Here is a 22,043-nt window from a genome sequence, read left to right as displayed (position 1 = left end):
ACTTTGCCTTCTCTTTTCAATTTAATGGAATTTTAAATTTGAACAGTTAGCTATTCTCTTGAGTTTCAGATTTATTGCTGTAATATTTTCTTTCAGCTTGACTCTACTAAGAGGGGATAATTTTATAATTAATAATTTTATAAATTTAAAATATAAATTCAAGTCTAAAAGATATATAAACCAGGCTCTCTTTTTTGCGTGATTTTTGTTTTTCTTTTTTTTTTTTTTTTAACATTTTTTATTGAGTTATAGTCATTTTACAATGTTGTGTCAAGTTCCAGTGTAGAGCACAATTTTTCTGTTATACGTGAACATACATATATTCATGTCATATTTTTTTTTTCACTGTGAGCTACCACAAGATCTTGTATATATTTCCCTGTGCTATACTGTATAATCTTGTTTATGTATTCTACATATACCTGTCAGTATCTACAAATTTTGAACTCCCGGTCTATCCTTTCCTACCTCACCCCGGCTCTTTTTTTAATCAATAGAAATTCTACCCTGCAATAAAATAATTTTGAATATCTCTATTTGGAAAATATTATCCTCTAATTGACCCTATAATTTTTGTGTATTTAATTAATGGTGATTTATTAAGAAGTTTTGGTAAGTATTATTTTGACTGTAAAATGCTTTTAAATGCTGGTTTCTTTTGTGTGCTTAAATGTATTTGAGATTAATTTGAATAAAATTGACTAAATTGTTATATGTCTATAATTATATGTTGATTGATTAGTGTGGCAGAGAGTGGGTATCTGAATTACTGAAATTTCCCGGTTAGCTGAAGGTTTATCCAGTTATGCACTGAAGCTGTGTGGGATAAGTATGCTGACATTAGGGGTAGGATTTTTGTTAAGCTCTTTTTTGTTGTGTAAATCCAGCAGAGCCCTATGCCGTATCATTAGAAAGAAAATATTTTCTCAAAGTCAGAGCTTTAGGTTCATAATCAGTTCGTTAATTGTAGTATCAGTACACCTTGAAGGAGGCTGCTTAGAATTACAGAGCTAAACTTGTAAACCTTTTCTGGACATAGAATTACAGAACTAATCTTGTGAACCTTTTCTGGAACCAAGTGTTTCTTAGCTAAGCAGTGAGATTTTCAGCAGAAGAAAGGATTTCTTGAATTTATATTTTAAATTTGTAAAATTATTAACTATAAACCTGAATTCCAATGCTGTTTGTGACCTGAAAGTCATTGAGATGTTGTTCCCTGCTTATCTGTGGTGAGACAGATTTTAGAATGTTGTTAAATGATGAAAATGTGTATATGTGTGGTATGTATGTATGATAGATATTAGGTACTCACTGCTTTTTTCCTTTTGTTTATACCTAAATTCTCTCAACTACTAGTTGGCACACAAGGAATTGAAAATAAAATCTGAATCCTCAAACTGGCTAGTTTTTTTTTCTCCAATAGATGGGTAATTTTTAGTGTTTGGCTTTTTTCCTAATTTTTTGTGAACTCTAATGTTTTCTGTTAGTCTGTCTCCTTGGTCAGAATGTTTCCCAGGAGATTTGCAAGTGTTATGACAGATGATTATTTATTTCCATGCAGATAGAAATATAATAGCTACAGGTGCTATAACTGATTTTTTTTTCCATAAAGGAGGAATTCCGAGAACTTCGAGAACAGCCTAGTGACCCTCAAGCTGAACAAGAACTAATTAACAGTATCGAACAAGTGTATTTTTCTACGGACTCATTTGATATTGTTAAGTATGAGCTGGAGGTAAAAAAAAAAACAACCTTCATTAAAACCTATCTAAAGCCTGTTGTGTTCAGTGATTGAATTTGTGAATGAGCTATGAATGATTTTTAGGGTTGTTTTTTTTTAAATACCAGGACTGGTCTGTGATGAGCATATTGTGATTAAAAATAATCTCATCTTTCAACAATGCTGATAATTCATTTAAAGATGTAAAATTAAGTGCAGCTATAGACTATTGATCCAGGAAACATTTGTGTATTTTTGGTTTTTAACTGTTAGCATACCATATGTTAGTATGTTGCCTCTATCTTATTTTATATTGGTTAAATATATTTAGGAAAGCTCTGAGACTTTCAGTCATGAAAATTTATTTACATAATTGTTTAGTCGTGATAATTACCCCTGTGCCATAATGTTTAGAACAATGGTGTTTTAAGTTTACAGGAACTTAAAAAAAAAAATTTACGGGAACTTCAAAAAAAGTCCAAATAGTAAAATTAAGATTTTAGATAAAGGCAATACCCAGCTCATTCTGAAGTTTCATTATGAGTTGACTGAGGCTTGAAGTCTAACCTGGCAGTTTCCTGTCTATACAATTGTATGCATTTTTGTTGGTTTCCCTTATTGTCCTCTGAAATATGTGTACTCTAGAATGTACTCCAACAACTGTCACTATTGCACTGTGGTGCTTAGTTACCATTCATATTATTTCAGAGGGGACATAAATTTTGAGTTCTGTCATAGGTAGGTAGGGATGTACTGGTGGCTGAGGTTAGGGACTTGCACTCATTCGGTTACAGGTTGTGGAGGCAGTGTTTCCCTGCTCAAGGTCCAGAAGTCCCAGGGGTGGCAGGGTTTCCTGGAGGTTAGAGGCTGCAGCAGTGGAGATAGGAGGGCTGGGTGAGGGATGGAACTTGAGCACCAGAAGGTTGGGTAACAGAGATACAGGCTTTTGTGACTGGAGTCTAGAGGGGAACTTGGGGAGGACAGGGGAAACGGGATGTGACACTGTTTTGTATGCACAGATTGTAGTACATAAGGGAGAGGTGTGAAGGTAAATGAAACCAAATTAAACTATTTTTCACCCTTCATTTATGGATTCTTTGTTTTAGAAGCTTCCTCCTGTTCTCAATTTGCAAGAGTTAGAGGAGTACAGAGATAAATTGAAACAACAGCAAGCTGCAGTGAGTAAAAAACATTTCTTTCTGACAACTGTAAATGAAACACAACAGAGAGGTGTAATGTTTGCAGATTTTATGGTTTAACTAATATATTAACATATTAAATATTATTTAACATGACTTTGACTCAAGTGATGTATTTATACATAGAAATTCATTGCCTATTCAGTTTCCCTTGTGTTACCTTGATAGATTTGCTTCTAGAATTGGAGTTCTTTCTCTGGAATACTAAACATAATCAAAGAATTTTGATTTTTTTTTTCAGATTACTAGGAGTCCTTTGCATGACTTCTCTGCACAGTTTTTTTTTCAATTTTTTCAATTTCTTTTTTTCCAAATTTTATTAACTTAAAATTTTTTTTTCAGTTTTATTAGATAGAATTGTTACAGTTTGACTACACATATGCATTATATTGCATCCCTATCTATAGTTTTGTGGTGGAGTTTTTTTATCCAGAGTAAAGGCCCCCACATCTAGTTGAAATTGGTCTAAAGGGAATACAGGGTTAAGATTCAGAAAGTCTGAATTGTAATCATTGTTAATTGTGTGATGTTGGGCAAGTCACTTAGCCTTGCTAAGTCCCTTTTTGTTTCATCCGTGAAGTAATGGATTAGGCATATATTTTCTCTAATGCTGTACGATTCTGTGATTTTGTATTTTCCTCGTGTTAGGCTGAATTCCTAAAAGAGCAATAGTAATAATTTAGCTATTTTTATTTAAAATACGATTTTTAATAATACATCTGACAAAGAAAGGAAGATGTACTTCTCTTTCTTTTGTATTATACCTGGAGGTCTTGGTGGGTGCTGGCATCTCCCTGGGGGCAGCAGCAGTGGTGTGGGAAGGGCACTTGAGCACTAGAGGGCTGTGTAGTAAAGCTATGCTGTGCTTTTGGAAACTTAGAATTCAGTGGATGGTGGCACCTTTTGCCTTCTCTTGGTTTCAGCATATTTAAATATGTCCTCCTCCTCCTCTGTACTTCATGTGGTGGCATTCTTTTGGGAACGAGCCCCACCACAAGGGCCATGTAGTATAGTGCCCTTTGGGATTTGATAAATCTGGGCTTGAATCCCGGCCTAGCAGCTTAATAACTGTATGAGCATGGGTGAGTTACTGTTACCTATTTTAAGATGACTCATCTGGAAAATGAGGAAGCAAGTAACTATTTCAATAGGTTATATAGGAAAAGCACACTGCCTGGCACAGTGCAGACTAACAATAACTACATTATCTATTTAAAAAAAAATAAGCCCAATTTGGTAAAATTACGTGGGGTTTCTGTCTGTACATTTATACAGATTCATATCTATCAAATCTATACTTATCTGCACAAATTCTGAGTGGATTAAAAAACCATGAAAGAGTTAATGCCATAGCTGAATGGGTGTGTAGTGTTTTAGTTCGTTCCCAGTTGACTGGGGAAAGGAGAGCAGACACTCACCAGATACCTTTGGTGTGCCGTGCTTTGTGCTAGACGTGGTCCTGCTTCAGTGTCCTCCTGCAGGGGCCCCTGAAATTGTGAAGTAAGAGCCTCATGTTCTAAACCATTATAATTCTAACTTGCAGACATTAACATTATTCATAGAGGTGACCAAGAAGGCTTTAGACATCTTCATAGCACTCCAAAAAAATGTGTTTCCAATTTTTCAGAAATGGAGGACCAAATTTTATTGTTTGTCTTCCTGTGTGGTACAAAGGATCTGAAGGGTACAAGGATGTTCTCCGTTTCCCAGACGTTGTTTCTGTAAATACAGTTGGTTAAACATTTATTTATCTCATCAAGTTTATCATTTTAAAACAAATCCTGTGCCCTTAAAGATGGTTACACTTTTGTGTATGTTAATTAAATCTGATAATGATACTCATTATTAATGGTAATAATGACCATTTATTGAGCTTCTGTTAAGGACCAAGCACTGTGCTATATGCTCTACCTCTTTACTAATTTCATAGCCAGAGAAATACGTGTGGCCATAGCATGCCAATATCTGTTGTAGAAGTTATTGGGAAGACTTGTGGAATGTTCTGGAAAATTTTTAAATGTAAAATGTAATAGAAAGCATGAGGCTTTTTCTTTTATTTCCTGTGTTTGATTGCATGTTCTTGTAGGTCTCTAGAAAAGTAGCAGATTTAATCCTTGAAAAACAGCCTGCTTATGTAAAGGTAGGATAATATTTGTTATTTTTAATAGTAACATATTAAACATGTGTAAGTGACTTATATTTGAAATTTGAAATATTTTAATTTATTCTTTTGTCTGTAGTTTTATAGCAACATATTAACTCTATGTGGGTTGTGTCTGTATGTTTTTTCTCTCATTTGGGGGGGAATATACCAAACCGAAGAATTGAAGTAATTTTTATACCTGATTCTAAAGTAATCTATTTGGTTTTCCTAACTTCGGAAAGGCCATTGAAAATTGCTTTTATTTATTTTGTAACTCATAGCTCATCAATGACTGCTCAATCTTTCTTTAAAATATGATAAATATAGAACTGTCTAGCTGAATCTGCCTTTTCATTGGAAAATCAGAGACTTCAAAATCCACTGAAATATCTAACAATGATCAAATGAAGATATTCATTGTCACAGCTTCTTAGCAAACAGAAATCATATTTGTCATATCCTTGGTTACCTCGTGAAGGTCTATTGGGTAGAAACATTGAAATGGATGTATTAGTATTTGTTTACACCCATCTAAAAGAAGTTGGGTCTAGATTTTTTTCACAAGCAATACTGCCTGAATATTTTGTTACATGCTTTTATGAAAATCATTGAAAGTAGTTATTTAAAATAATTTTGTGAAAAATACACCAACAGTATTCAAGTTCAGGTATTCTTGTTGCTACTTTGTTTTCCAAGCAGTCTTTTCTTTGAAACCCACTAAAGTTTTTGTTAGAGAACTACACCAATAAGAAAGAAAAATAAAATGCTTCAAACAGTAACTTACACCGAATCTTTCCATAGGAACTTGAAAGAGTTACCTCATTACAGACGGGTCTTCAGTTAGCTGCCGTTATCTGCACAAACGGGAGGAGGTATTGCATTTGATGTTTTATTCTTTAAGCTGAATAACATTTGAGCAAAACTGGGAAATTATCATTGAATATTGATTTTTCTTTTATTATTATGGCTGTAGTTTCTACAATACCATTCATTGACTGAATTTATATTATGATCTAAAAACTGCCCTAAGAAGGTATGTGGGAAATGTCCGCAAATCTAGTTAGGGGATAAAAATAATACTGTTTTTTTGTATTGCATCAGTGCTTCTCAAACTGTGGTGAAGGACCTGTCTTTTTTTTTAAATCTCCAACTTGTTACAGACTATTATTTTTATAAAATGCAATAAAAAGAAATTACAAGGAAAGTGAATTTTTAAAAAACCAACCAAACACATACAAAACACAGTCTTGTATTTTTCATTATCAGACTCATCAAGCATAAAATTATCATGTTAACTTTTGCTCTGCGTGGTAAAAAACTTTTTTTGTTATTAAGTTCATCAAGCATAAAATTATCTTGTCAGCTTTTGCTTTACATGTTTTAAATGCTTATTGTCAATTTCTGTACTTTCTTGTGACGGACCACTAACAGTTTGAGGATTGGTACCAGTCCACCCACCTTGCTTCAGGTTATGCTGGTTTAGATTGAGCTGTTGAATAAATTTGTTAAATAGTGCTCATAATCCTTAATTTTAAGAGTAATTCAGGATAGTGTCTTATTAATTGCCTAATTGTTCTGGTTGGATAGTGTTCTTTTATATTAGAAAAATTTAACTGTTTATTGTTCACTTTTGCAGACATTTGAATATTGCAAAGGAAGGTTTTACTCAGGCTAGTTTAGGCCTTCTTGCCAATCAAAGGAAACGTCAGTTGCTGATTGGACTTCTGAAATCTCTGAGAACTATAAAAACATTGGTATATATGGGTTACTTTTTAAAAATTAAAGTTTAATTTTATGATTGAAGCAGATTTTACCTTTGATTTTTGTGTTTTCAGCAAAGAACAGATGTTCGCTTAAGTGAAATGCTGGAGGTAAGTTAACAAGGCTTGGAAATTTGGTGACCCTAATGATATTAAATGGAGAATTATTATGAAAAAAATTCAGATGTGCATTTTTCCCAAATCAGTGTATGGTACAAAGAACATTTTTACACATGTAAAGGAACTTGCTCTGGAGCATTTTTCTATTGACATATTTCATTGAGAAAAATTTCTTGGGGAAAGTGTTCGGTTTGTAGCAATGTGGGAAACTTCAGTATCTTTTGATTATATCTGCGCCCAAACAGCAATGAAATTATCTTTTGTATCTAACAAAGTAGTGATTTGAGGAATATGTCATATATTAGTTATGCTTGGTGTCTCATAGACAAGTTGACTTCCTGAGTGAGCCATCTGTTTTCTCTTTGATGCTTTCTTGGCATTCTTTACATACTTCTGTTATAAGATTCACCGAAGCCTAAGGTATTATGTGTGTTTCCCCATAATTCTGGAGCACCTTCGGGTAGGTACTTTGTCATCATCTCAGCATCTGTGGTTTGAATTGCCTTTGTTGAATTTAGATACAGACTTAAGGAACATTTTTTGATGGTTTTCTATATAATCACTCATTACTTCTAAACTATTACTGCTAAACTAGGATTTGAGAATTCCATATGGAAAATTCATTTGGCATCAAATTACTGTTTGGGTGATAAAAATATTGTGAGGCTATTAATGAATATTTCACTTTTCCCCAACTTATTTGTTTAAGAATATTTATGGATTTCTTGGTGGTAGAACTGTTGAATGTTGATTACAAGTAGAATGCATACTGTTTTGGAACATTTTATATAAACACAACTGGAAGAAGATAGCTTAACAGTTAGAGAACTCCTTCCCTCTGAAGCAGCTTACACTTTTAATAGGCTTTATCCACATGTTATGGTCTCAGAGGGCTATTACTGTGTATTTAAGAGAACAGAGTGTTTTTTTCTGTGCATACATTTTAGGCTGGGAGCTAGTTGCTTCGTTATATTTTATTTATCTTACTGTTGACATTATACTCCTCATTTGAGAGGAATTAAAATTTTCTGGTACTGTAACTTTTGGATAGAGTATGAACAGAGATTTATCTTTCTCAGGGGCTTTAATAAAAATGTGTCCAGTTTAATGACTTCTGTCGTTGCTGTCTTAAGGAGGAAGACTACCCAGGAGCTATTCAGCTGTGCCTGGAATGTCAGAAAGCTGCCAGCACTTTTAAACATTACAGTTGTATAAGGTAAGGTCATGTACAACTTTTAAAGCAGACTCTTTTGTCAGTTTTTATATAGGAGTTGTGTAACGTACAATGTTAACAAACATTGCAAGTTAATGTTAAGTGCTGTGTTCTAGCTTGGCGTTCTTGTTTGTAAATGGACAGTACAATAAAATTATAAATAATAATTTTTATAAGGTATGAATGATTGGATACTTTTTAATCCTGCTTCCTGTCACCTCATTGAAACTTTTTTCCATATTTTTTCCCAGTCTTACTGATTTCATTTTTATAGAATAGTTGAGAATAAGTTCATCTGTTCTTGTCTCCATTGCAACTCTTGGGAATTCTTCTGCCTTAACTTTGCCCAGCTTATAAATATTGAGAGTGCTGTTGCAGTTTGTTTTTCAGATCCAGATGGTTCAACTGTTTGGCTCATCATGATAAGGATTCTTTTGGAAAATTTAAATGTGATTTCACTTTCTGTAACAGTCATCTTTGTAATGTTTAAGTGATTGTGCTTTAATGTGTTGTATCTTTTGTTTAAGTATTTATAAAACTTACAATGTAAAAATAGTTGCTGCATCCTTTGCTCTTAGGTCTAATTTCTATTAATGAATTTTGGTCTGCTTAAAATGAAGGTTTTGCATTAGTGGTAACAGTACCTTGGGGTGGCTCTAATCCTGGTGTAATATCCATCGTTCCTCTAAAACCATCAAAAATAATCATACAAACTAAGTAAAATAGTGAACTTGCCAAGTAAACGCAGTTTCATATTAAATTCCTACTTATCCCAGAATGTAGCCCCATAGTCTCTCCTGTATGGTCGGTAAGCAGGATGCACTGATGGTGTAGATGTTGATTGCTAGTATCTGAAAAATAAAAGAATTATGATAGAGTGAAACAGTAATAATAGTTTTGAATGAAACTTGTTCTTTAAGTTGTGCTTAAGTTGTGCTTTAAGTCTGTGCTCTCACATCGTAGGTCTCTGCTGGTATAGGATAAGGGCTAGATATTTTTCCCCTGGGGATGGAATTTTTTTCCATTAGGATCATGCACATTGAAGCAAAACACTTTTTATTTGATTAGGAACACATAGTTGGGTAGTACCAGTGATATTTTGGTTTTATCCATTTTGATAGTGATTAACCGTCACTGTTAAAAACATGATTGTGTCATTTATACTTAATAGGTTGAGAGAATAGAGAATTAGCTCTAGTGTGTTGAATCTATTTGAAAATTTCTAGCCAGGCCTTCTGGATCTGGAAGAAACATAGTGCTGATTTAGTTCATTTTGTGGTGATAAATCTGTTGAATGAGAAAAGCTTATTTATGATTGGCTGAAAATAATTTGGGGAGTTATGCATTTACTAAGTGTTTATTATATGTCGAGTGCTTTGCTTTGGAATTGGCTGTACAGTGATGAGCTGTATGTAATGCAATCAGTATAATCCATGGTTTTCTATAGTGCATAGTCTATCAAGATGGACTCGGGCTGGAGTAGGCACAAGTGGGAGAGGGCTTTAGAGAGGAGGAAGTTGAGCATACAGTGGAAGCATTGGGATCTAATTCTCCTTAGGGGGCCAATACTAAGGAGGCCCTTCGGGAGGAGTTAGCTAAACTAAGATATGAGGGGTTGTGGATATGAGATTACTGGTATCATGGTGAAGTCTTTGTTGCAGAGATGCCAAGCAAAATGATTAAGACCAAAAATGTCCATTGTATTTATAGCAACACAGAAATCAAAGTTGACCTTCTTGAGGACAGATTTGTTTGATGTGTAAGTGCAGGATGAGGAAATTTTATGAAGAGAGAAGTGGAATTGAGGGGGAGAAACCTGAATGTTTGAAAATCGATGGGAAAGAGTACATAATAAAATAGAGAACATAATAATAAATTAAGGTTTTGTAGTGATAATAGCAGAGATTGACTTTGAAAAGGACACCATTCTATTGTAATAGGGAAGAATGAGTCTGGAAATTTGGTGGTTGAAAATTGAGGCAGCAGGTGACATGAGTTGATACTTTATTATTTCCATTAATTAAAATTTTTATTATAGCTTTGCTAAAGTAAATATCTAATTTGATGAGAGTTAATTATAAAAATTATTTTGAAAGAAATTCTTATTTAGGCTTTTTCAAGTTAGCATAAGTTGCCTTCCTAGCACTTTTTAATTTTTATGTATATAGTGGTATGTGGAGGAAGTGTGACTATAGTTATCTGACCTGGTGAGAAGTTTTGAAATGGGAAAGATCTGCAATAATGATTTAAATTAATTATTGTTTTATTTTAGGTCATACAGTATATAAGAGGCATGCTATGTTTACATATTTGAGTCATGCATACAATAAAGAGAAAAGTTTGTTTTATTTTCTGAAAAGAGGTAAAAATACATGCAAAGAATACACACATGAAAATAGGTTAAAAAAAATGTCCCAAGGAATTCATTGTAATGGGATTTTATCTTAGGCTTCCTGGGAAATCTGTTAGAGTTGTGTTTTTAACTTCACGATTTAGTAACTAGGCGGGGTGGCTCAGAGAGCAGAGCTGTTAGTTGGAATTGCTTGGTGGTGATGACAGTCCCTCCACCAGCGATTTCTTCACCCCCATGGACAGCAGTTTCCTTTGTAAGCCACCATTCGTCCTGCCTGACCTAACTCCCTTTTCCCTTCACCTCTTTCTTACTTCATCTGTTTGCTCCTGTTTGGGAGAACACAGGATTGTTCACTTGATTGAAAAATGAAAGAAAACTGGTACCTCTTCAAGTACCTTGTATCTTCCTTGAGATGTGCTGTATTTCAGCATCTTTACTGTAACATCAGTTTTGTTCACTTTTATAACTGACAGGGAACATTTTTGCATTATTTCACCTTTCTTGAGTTGATTGATAGAGTCCTATAGTTGGGATTTACTGAGAGTAAGAATCAGAGTGTGTTTATGTTAAAGTACATCCAATGAAGCATTTAATTTCTTTTTCACTTAAAATTTATCTAAATTAGTTTCAAGAAAAGTTATTTTTAAAAGTCAAAACTGCTTTATTATTTTTTAATTTCATTTGAAAGAAACTACTTGATTGAACCTGAGAGCATGCTGGATTATGCACCGAAAAGTTTGCATACCGTCTGAACTAGTGGGTTGAATACTGTGCTTTAACATAGACACAGGTATTTAATTTCTCATAACCTTTAAAATATCCTGTTATTTTTTTCTCAGAAGGTGATTTTGACAGTTGAATGGAAATTATAGGTTGTAGATCTTCTTCGTCATAGAGCAGTGAGCACAGCTTTTAGGTACAAGTATAGCGGTACCAGGGACTATCCTTCCCCTGTTGACCTTAATTCCTTTCTAGCAAGCTGTGCCTGCTCTCTTTCTCTTTAGACTCACACCAGGGGAACCCAGCAGCCCTGCCTGGAGTAGTGTTGAGCAAGGAGTGTTTCTGCAGGATCGCCAGGCCCTCTTAGCTGGACCCATGTGTTGATCTGGAGTCCCTGTTGCTCCTTCTGCTTGGGCTGAGTTACTGATACCGTGCTGTTCGGCCATGGCGCCATTTCTGACACCGTCTGCATTCCTTATCTTTTATCTCGTTTTCCACTGCCTCCTTCCCCCCACACAGTGCCATTTAAAAATATTGTAAAGTAAAATCTACACAAAACACAGTATTTGAACAAAAGAGTCTTAAACAAAACGTGGAAGTTTTTTTTTCTGCCCCACTCACCATTTCCTTTCCTACTCCCTGGAATAAACCGCTTTTACAGCTTATTAATTTTTTCCTAGTAGATTTCATTGTAATTTAAAATACCACACTACAGTATCTTTATCCTGACTGATCACTGTAGATAGTTGTTGATGCTCTAGTTGTTTACTCCCCATAATAAAAATCAATGAGTTAGGACTTTGATATACTTCTTTTTACTTCTCTTCCTTTCTCCATCTTCCAGGTTTTGTTAGCGAGACTGTTATTTTCACTTGGTCAAGTTTATAACATCTATATTCTTTTCAGAACTATAATTAAATCTTCTCTGTTCTTTCTGATAGGTTAATTTTTTTAGAAGTAACCTAACAGAAGTCATATTTATTATTCTGATTATGTAAATATTATCTGCAGAACTAAGTAGAGTGATTTGACATATTAAAAAAAAGGAAAAATAATCCTTTGTCTCTAAATGAAAATCAGAATCCATTAGTATTTTTTTTAATTTCTCTTCATCATTTTTCACTTTTTTAGGTTCTTCTCAGCTACTGTCATTTCTTTATAATGTTCCTTTTTTGTATATTCCTTTGTCCTGATTTGTTAGTTACTGCCTTGAAACTTTTTGACATGGCGTGCATGGGGGGTAAATTTTCAGATTTTGAAATGATTTAATTTTTTTTCAACCGTGTATGTACTAAATAATTTTTTTTTCATAGAAGATGGAAGGTGTTCCTCAGCTGTCTATTTTGGCCTCCTGTGTCATTGGACCGAGTCTGATGCTATTCTTGTTCTCATTCCACCATAAGTGGTGTCTTTCCTTTAGAAATTTTTAGGATTTTTCTTTTTTGTTTCCTTGATGTTCTAAAATTTCACCAGTCTAGAAAAGTCTTCTGTGTCAGACTTTGACTCCTAGATGCTGAGACAAGAATGGAGTATTGTTTAAGGCTTCGCTGCGTGAGCCGCTGAGTTGCTTGGTATACCAAGAGCTTTTGAAATTTACTTGTTCTCTAGGAGTTTGTAATAACAGGCAATTAATAGGCAGGAATGGGGGATAATACGCCAGTTAAGAGCACAGAATACACAAACAAAAGACCATCAGAGATGTTCAAGCTGTGAATGGCTCACTTCCCATGCCCCTGCAGGAGTGGGAAATAACTGACATTTATAGGAGTGAGAGTAGAAGTGGGACTCTATTAGCTAAGGCAGCACTGACTATACAATAATTCTAAATTAGATTTTAATAAGGTTTTCTCACTAAAGCTTGATTTTTCAGCATTTAAAAATTGAATCATGATGATGGTGATAGTGATTATAGTATAATATTTTAAAAGTTTTGGCCTTTACTGTGTGTCAAACACTGTTCTTGTCATTTTTCTTTCCTTTTCTTATTTAGAAATCACAAAATATTCCCTGGAGGTGTTGTTATTGTCTCTCTTATGGATAAGGACATTGATGCTTTGTAAACTAATTGGCAAAGTCAAGATTTAAACTTAGATCTGTTGGAATGGAGAGCTTGTTCTTAACCACAACTACACTAGACTGTCTGTAGCTATTATGCGCAGTGGAAGCTTGTGGCTAGTAGGCCCATTTTTATTATTCTGCTCTAGTATCTGAGTTATATTCTTACTAGAATTAATTCTATTTTTTCCTAAACCTCTTTCTGCCAGTTGTCTTTGTTTGTTTGTTTATTTTTACTGTATTTATTTGTTTAAGTAAATAAACTAATGAAGTGAAACAAGATTTTAAAAGTAAGTTGAATGCATTAAAAAAATCATAATGTTAAAAATAAATTTCCTTTTGAATTTTTTGTAGATGAGACAACTCAAAAAATTGGGGGATATAAGGTAGCAATGTGATTTGACATTCGGATTGTTTTGCATTTGTTTTTGAGTTTCTGCTTCACTTTTGAGAAAATGAAACTTCAAATTATAATTTATTTGTGATTTGGCTCAATGAGACTAAGAAGTTAAAAAAGCCAGTCAAATGAAAAGATGTTGGCTCTAAATCAGAAATGGGTGAATGAAGTACATTTATACAGTTTTAGTTAAAATAGTCAACTGTAAACACACACATAAATATCCCTCTTTTAATTTTGTTCGGTTGACCAACTAAAATGTCTTCTACTGAACTGTAGCACAGGGTCGGCACAGGGCCTTTGTCTTTAAAGGGCCAGATGATAAATACTTTAAACTTCGCAGGCTGTAAGTTCTCAGGTGCAGCTGTTCGGCTCTGCCCTTCAAGACTGAAAGCAGCCTTGAACGATATGTGAACAAAGGCATGTGGCTGTGTTCCAATAAAGCTTTGTGTAGAAACATACCCTGTTGACTAGATTTGTCTCTTGAGCCTGATCTCTGTTCTGGAAGTACAATTTACAAAGTTTGGAGATGATTTGAACATTTTTAGTATCCTTAGTAATGGACTGTGGGCTTTCTCTGTGATGAACAGTTATGTTCTGGGTTAGGTTGGGGATTTCTGAACAGAGAGAGGACAGAGGTCCGGGTAGATCCAAAGTGACCTTAGGAGTTTGTTTATGGTCTGTAAGAGGTTTGAAGGATCATGTGGACACTTCATGGTACCTCAGGGTTGTTGGTTTAGCTTCAAAGTGTTTGAAAATCAGGTTTTCTCTGAGGTCTGTTGATAAATTATCTGCCAGCAGTGAGTAGATCGAAATCATTGGAATAGACTTCTGATCTAAATTGACTGGAGTTTCCAGGGACCTTGGACATACAGTGTAAACTTAGAAGTATAAATTTTGCTTAAGTATATTCTAGAATTTTTACCACTCTATTGAATCATATACAGAGATGTGGTAGTTGGGTAACTGGTGTTCAGTATATAATAGAATCTTGAAACTTTAGAGCCAGAAGCAGCACTTTAGATCCAGCCTGCTTTGGTGTAGGAACCTAATGCCCAAGGCTATTAAGAGACTTGTCCTAAATCACGTGGCTCATTAATAACAGACCAGGGAAAGAACTTTAAGAGGCTAATTACCTCTGAACCATCTTGTCTTTCATTATGGTCAAATTTGTACAAAATTTTGATTTATATGCAACTTTCTAGGACTTACTTTGCCAGCGTGTATGTCCTAGATCAGCTATTGAAAAGAAAACTTTTAATTATTTATGGATATGTTATCTTTAATATTTTCTGTAGTGACTATAAAAATGACCCCCAAATTGTTTGATTCATTCTGTTCACTTGCAAATAGACTTTAATAGCTTTTAGCCTTTCATCTTAGAACTAGTAGTTTTTTTGACCATAATGTAGCTTCTTTTTAATCCAAATGTTTGTGAATAGGTTCTTTTTATATACTTTGGTTAATGGACTGAAATAACTTGAATTCATGTTTCTAAATGATGGCTGAGGGTTTCTTTAAAGGCTGTATATTTAACATATCCACTCCTTAATCACATTTTTATGTATGTATTTTTAATTAGTAGTAAACTGTTATCAAACTACAGTTTAGATTTTGAAAGCATTTTTAATAAACCAAAATGTTTGATTTCTAGATTTTGTATGTAGAATCTTCTACATACTATTTACATTACCACATTTACATTAATTCTGGATAGGCTCTAGAATCATTTTAACCATAAGTAGATGAAATAGAAACATCTAGATTTATGATAATATTGTAAATAAAAGCTAAGCCCATTTTTTTCTATTAAGAACCTGAAGAAATCATTACTCTCACCAATGAATGAGTTTAGATACATTCCTTTTTTTCCAAACTCAAAATACTCCCTGAAACTCCCAGATAACAGTTGTTAAAAAACTACAAAACCTTGTATATTTTTGGTGTATTAAACTGCATCTTTCACTTGTTCTTACTGTTTTATTTTACTTTTGCCATAAGTTCTTTTGTTAAAATGTTTTTTTCTATGATATTATTTATTTTGTTAGGTATCACAGATCTTTTTTAGTAATGGAATATTACAATTCAAATAATACCAGTTTCTTTTAAACTGACCTAGGGAGAATTAAAGGGGAAAAAATCAGATTCAATTACATATCTTAAGTGTATAACTCAATACATTTTTACAAGGTGAACATAATAGTGTGATTACCTCCCAGAAGTAGAAATAGAACATTTCTAGTGCTCCGGAAACTTCCTTCATGCCCTATTCCGATCATTATTCTCTCACGGTAACTAACCACTTTTCTGGCTTCTGTCACTACAGTTAGTTTTGCCTATTTGAACTTTATGTAAATGGAATCATACAGTATGTACTTTTTAAACTGACTTCTTCTGTCCAGTATTATGTTTTTGAGATTCAGGTGATGCATTCTCATTGCTATAGTATTTCATCATGTAAAATACATAACACTTTATTAATCCATTTAATTGTTCATAGACAGTTGGGTTCTTTCAAGTTTTTGCCTGTTACAAATAATACTTTAAGGATTGTGTATGCATTTCTGATAGGTCCATGTCTAGGAATACTGGGACATAGAGTTAGCATGTGTTGAGTTTCAGTAGATGTTAGTTTCCAGTGAGATTGTCAGTTTCCCCTTCCTCCAGCACTGAATTGAGTCTTCCATTTACTCTGCATCCTTGCCAACATTTTTTTGATGTCATTTGAAATTTTTTAAGAAATTTGTTATGGTGTCTTATTGTAGTTTTAATTTGCATTTCCTGATTGCATACTGGAGTGTTTTGGCCAATTGGATATCTCCTCTGTTGAGAATCTTCTCAAGGCTTTTAACCTTTGTTCTTTCTTGGCTCTGTTGATTAGTTTTATGTATCCATATGTTGGTACCAGTGTCTTATTGCTATAACTTTATACCTATTTTAGTTCTCCAACATTGTTCTTCAAAGTATTCTTGACGAGTCTTAGCCCTTTGAGTTTCCAGATAAATTTTAGAAGCAGCTTGTCCGTTTCTACATTAAAAAAGCCTGCAGGAATTTCAATTCATTTTTTTCTATTTTCAATTCATTTTATTCTAGGAGATCATTTTGTTGAGAAATGATACCAACTGTATTGAAGGTTTTAGTTTGTTTTCATGGTATATACCTCTTTTGTTAAGTCTTTATTTTAGCTTAATTTTGTATTGTATATTTTTTATTAGATTTGTTCCCAGCTATTTTTTTTTGCATTGTCATTTTAAAAAATTCATTGTCTAATTCTTTGTTCCTGTTATATAGAGCTTAGTTTTATTTTTGACATTTTACTTTTCAGCTGTATTACATTATTATTTCTAAAACTTGCTATCAGTATTTAATTTTTGAATTCTTAGTTTATCTGTAGATTCTTCAGGATTTTTTCCCCTTGCAATCCTGTTTTTGCTAGTAATCCATCCTTCTCTTCTCTTTTCTCTTCTCTTCTCTTCTCTTCTCTTCTCTTCTCTTCTCTTCTCTTTCTTTCTCTCTCTCTTTCTTTCTTTCTTTCTGAGCAATGTAGGCTTTACTGAAGATTTTTGTGGGGAGTTACAAGAGGTAGTTTACATTACACACACCATGGCAAATATTTTAGATTTTTCTATTCCCTATTTCATTAATATTTCTATCCTTTCTAAAGTCCTTCCTCGATATTTCTTTCTTTTTAATTCTTTTCGTTTTATTTATATTTCTTTCCTTATTGCACTGTCTGTAGAATCAGCAGTACAACTTACTGCTCATACTGTTGATCTGTCAATTTATTAATTATTTATTCAACTAGTATGTATTTGTTTAACACTTGGTCTTTTTTAAAGATATATACACCTCATTCTCTGTTTTATTTAACAGTGAACTGAATTCAAAGCTGCAAGATACTTTAGAACAAATTGAGGTAAGAGATTATATCATAAATTAAATGACTTTTTAGAAGTTTTTGAATAGCATAGACGCACCCTATGTTTTCACTTTGATTTTATAACCAGTGTTTCTAGATCACTATACTCTGTGCTTTTCATTTGGAATATCTGTGCATGGTCAAGTTAATGTTAATTTACTTGTACTCTCAATAATACTTTTAGAATTATGGGATCTGAAAAGAGAGCTTGAAACTATTTCCATATCTAGAAAGATTCCAAAACTTCTAGTCATCAGTATGTTCTCATGTAAATTATAGCCAGAATACTTACCACGTATTCATTATTTTTAAATTGTTAACTACTTCTTTTTAATTTACTGAATGTAAGAATAATTCATTTAAGAATAATTACTTAACACAGAGAAAAAAATGTGACAATGAGTGTGTATATGTCCATGAATGACTGAAAAATTGTGCTGAACACTGGAATCTGACACAACATTGTAAAATGATTATAAATCAATAAAAAATGTTAAAAAAAAAGAATAATTACTTAAGTTCCTAAACCTCATAATAATATCTCATATAGTTCATCAAAAATGTAGAAACTGGAAAGGAAAAGATATGTCATTATCAGCATAAAGTCTTGCTTTTCCTCCAACATTTATTCAGAGTTCATCTCTTTCCTTGTCAATCTTTGCAAGCAGGGTGTTCATTTTGATGTATTTAGTAAGAATTATTTGGTTTCTTCTGGTATTTCACTCTATTATTTTCCTGATAAGAGTACTGATAAAAATTGAGGCTGGACTTTCAAATGACCTTTTGTGAAAGAAGTTTTTGATCATAAATGCCGTTATTTCTTAATTGTAAAAATGACAATTTATTTGATAAACATAAATATAGCCTCTTTGGAAATCTCTTTGGTAAATAATTATCTGAATATTTAATGAGCTTTCTTTTGAAACCTCGGTTTTCTTTACTTAATATTCAATATTATTTTGTACTTAGGTAGAAAATTATTATTTTAAAATGAAATCATTGGAGTAGAAACCCATAAACAAAGTTGATACATTTAAATGTAATTGATACAGGGTGGGAATGTGTATAGCTCAGTGGTAGAGTGCATGGTTAGTATGCATGAGGTCTGGGGTTCAATCCCTAGTACCTCTATTAAAAAAATAAATTTAAAAAAGTAAATATAAATGATACACCTTGAGGTACATACTTTTAAGGTCAATGTGGTTTTGTTGAGAATTAATTTTCAGTGGTTACAGAGGAATTATTTTATTATTTTTCAATAGTTACGCAAATTCAGTTTATATAATTGTAAGATTTTAGCAGATGCTTGAGGAAATAGAGTTAAGTAAAAATGAAACAAAATCCCTTTAAATGCTATTATAATTGTGTCCCTTGAAACACTAGGCATGGTTTTTTAAAAAAAACTCACATATTAATAACAGCAGTAAACTTGAGTATAGTTGTGTTAAGAATGATAATTTATTTATATTTTTCTTTAAATTTATTTTTGACTGTTAAATCCAGTGTGATAGTAAATGTGTTTAGGTATTGATTAAAAGTAAGACATTGGTCTTAATATTTTCTTCTTATTACCTTGAAAACATAATTCCTTAACCACCTCTTGCCTCCTCTTTTAATTACATAGGAACAGTTGGATGTTGCTCTGTCCAAAATCTGTAAGAATTTTGATATTAATCATTACACTAAGGTTCAACAAGCTTATCGACTTCTTGGGAAAACACAGGTTAGTTTTGAAAGGATGTTTTCTTTTTTATTAATCTGGAATCTCTTGATCTTCACGATTGCTTTAGTTTGAATATTATCAATGTAATGTGTTTAAAAAGTTTCATTTAACAAACAAATTTTGTGTTATATTAACAGTAGTAACATTGTTCACATAGGCTCGTAGTGTGTGTAATGTGATTAAAATATTATAGTTTGTTTTGAACTATGAGGGACTTGTAAGGTTTAATATTTTCACTATTTTATGTAGGTTTTAGAAAGTATAAGATAATTCAGTGGGAGAGGATTGTAGTCTCTTTAACCTCAGCTCTTGGTCCTGAATGAGAACTTCTTAATTTGGAGCCTCATGGTTCCTAGATGGCCTAGCATGACTCCCTCAAAGTAGTATGTGAACTTTTGTGCAGTGTGTACATTTGTTGTAAAACAGGTTTGTTGCATTTATCAGATTTTTCAAAGGATCGTGTTATCCCTAGAAGGTTCTCACTACTCCCATGATGCATGCTTTACATACTCTTACTACTTGAGGGGTTCCTTGGAAAACTTGAAGTAATGGTCATAGTTTGAAAGTTAACTATACCTTCTGCATGTACAGGATTATACATTTTTTTATAGAACATCTAAACATGATAGAGTAAATGTTTACTTCTCTTAAATAGTCTCCTGTTTTAGAAGGAAATTTAAGACTTTACCAAGCCATTTAAACTCCATTTACATTTTATAATATGAATAAGGAAATCTGATTGTTTATTGTACTTTATTAATTTTTATATCTTAAGCTATACTTAGGGCAAAATACGAGAAGGAAGACACTTGATAATTTTGAGGGACATGTTTGAAAATGCTTGAAAATACAATTATAACTTCTAATTTCCTTCATTAGATGAACTCTTTTCACTCATTAAATATTTATTGCACCTACTGTGTGCATTGCTCCAGGCACCTGGATATTGGCCCCTGTGTATCTTACCTTCTAATTAGGGAGGCAGACATTAAAGAAATAAATAAGTGTAGGTGGACAGAATGATGAAAATTACTGATTTATATAGGATAGTCAGGAAAGACTTCTGCAGTGACCATTGAGAATCCTGAGCAATGTAAGGTAATGATGGCAGGGGATCCCAAGATGTGATTATGCATAACATATTTGTGAAAGGGCAGGTTGGGTACCAGTCATAATACAGAGCAACAGAATAATATTTGCCATTCAGATTGATCTTCTGTGGTATGATGTTGTGATTATCTGAAGGGTTATTTGTAAATAACACTTCAATTAGAATTCTGTGAATAATAGTGATCTTTGTTCTGTTGCTAACATTGGTAAAGATTTTTCCTGTGCTTTTCAAATCTCTTGAAATTCAGTTATTTTACTAATATGAGATTATGTTGTATGTTTTTTCTTTCCATAGACTGCAATGGATCAACTTCATATGCACTTCACCCAAGCCATTCATAATACCGTGTTTCAGGTTGTTCTCGGTTATGTGGAGCTATGTGCGGGAAACACAGACACAAAATTCCAAAAGCTGCAGTACAAGGACCTCTGTACAGTATGTTATAACTTAATTACTGTTCATATGAATCTTATTTAGTTTTTAAATTCACATTCCTTTTTTCCTAGCACCTGCTATTTGAAGATGCTGCTAAAGTAAAAACAAATATATTTGCCAAAAGTTTTTTTTCTCCCGTATTATTCTTTTCCTCAAAGAGAAACTGGAAGATTCAGTCACACAAATGGTAAAGGTTGATGAGATAGTACAGACTTGTGAAGTTGCTTCTAAATGGACTCTACCCTCTTACAGCTTCTTTTACCCTTTTCCCTCAGGCTCTTAACTCTTCTATGATAGCATTTATGGTGCTTTTAAGCAATCACCTTGGTTGATTTACCATATATACTTTCAATCAGTCTTTTTCTTGTGTATAAATTCTATTTCTGTCAGCCTCTGTAACCAGTTTTTCTATGTCATTCTTAAAGAAACAGGTCTATAGATAATATAATCCACAGATGGGAAGTGAACTGAGTTGAGTTCTGTTTTAGAATTGTTCTGCTGGTGGATTGATGTAGAGTGTGAGGAAAAGAGAAGGATGAACAGCTGGGAGAATGGTGGCGTTGTCTGCTTTTACAAGGAAGACTGGTCTGCTGTGGAAAATCATGAATTCTGGTTGATGCCTAATAACATTCAAGTGGACTTATTGAGAAGGAGGTTGGATAAAAAGCATAAGGAGAACAGAACTAAAGTTATAGATTTGGGGATCTTCAGTATCTAAGTGGGTTTTAAGCCATGACACTGGATAAGAAAATTGGGGAAAAGGGTGTAGGTAAGACAGGAGGGCCTTAGGCTTTGTAATATTCAGGGATTGTGTAGGGGAGGAGGGACCAACAGAAAAGTCTCAGAAAGAGCAGCTAACTGGGTAGGAAGAAATCTAGGAAATGATGGTGTCACAGCAATTTACAGAAGGAAGTGTTTCCAGAAGAATCAACTGTAAACCTATGTCAGATGTTTCTGAGAGTCTGAATAAGGTGAGATCATTGAACTGACCACTTGATTTGACAATATGGAAGTTATTGTTGAACTTGGTCTCTTTAATTCTAACCCAAGAATGTCCTGTGTCTCTCACTAGAGACTTTCTTGAGTTGTCTCTAATGTCAACTCAGAAAACAACAGTTCCAGGAAGTAGATACCTATTCTCTGCTGTACTTATGTCCAGGAATTAGTGTGAAAAT

The 22,043-nt window shown here is 33.4% G+C and overlaps 1 protein-coding gene across 2 annotated transcripts in view; it reads left to right on the top strand.

The window, feature by feature from the left end:
- Nucleotides 1–22,043, top strand: part of VPS50 (VPS50 subunit of EARP/GARPII complex) — a 105,811-nt gene that overhangs the window by 19,871 nt on the left and 63,897 nt on the right. The window contains exons 3-12 of one of the 2 annotated variants that reach the window (XM_006187033.3): nt 1,613–1,735; nt 2,827–2,898; nt 5,006–5,059; nt 5,864–5,934; nt 6,699–6,816; nt 6,898–6,933; nt 8,076–8,158; nt 17,554–17,596; nt 19,224–19,322; nt 20,728–20,868. In XM_006187033.3, the coding sequence (XP_006187095.1) occupies nt 1,613–1,735; nt 2,827–2,898; nt 5,006–5,059; nt 5,864–5,934; nt 6,699–6,816; nt 6,898–6,933; nt 8,076–8,158; nt 17,554–17,596; nt 19,224–19,322; nt 20,728–20,868 (840 nt within the window). Of the gene's footprint in view, nt 1–1,612; nt 1,736–2,826; nt 2,899–5,005; nt 5,060–5,863; nt 5,935–6,698; nt 6,817–6,897; nt 6,934–8,075; nt 8,159–17,553; nt 17,597–19,223; nt 19,323–20,727; nt 20,869–22,043 lie in introns of those variants that run through there. The other variant, XM_032483991.1, reaches the window with a different exon arrangement.

Source organism: Camelus ferus, chromosome 7, assembly GCF_009834535.1.
Source record: "Camelus ferus isolate YT-003-E chromosome 7, BCGSAC_Cfer_1.0, whole genome shotgun sequence".
In the NCBI taxonomy this organism is placed as follows: domain Eukaryota; kingdom Metazoa; phylum Chordata; class Mammalia; order Artiodactyla; family Camelidae; genus Camelus; species Camelus ferus.
Note: the sequence above shows the minus strand (reverse complement) of the source record. Positions and strands in the feature narration are given on the sequence as shown.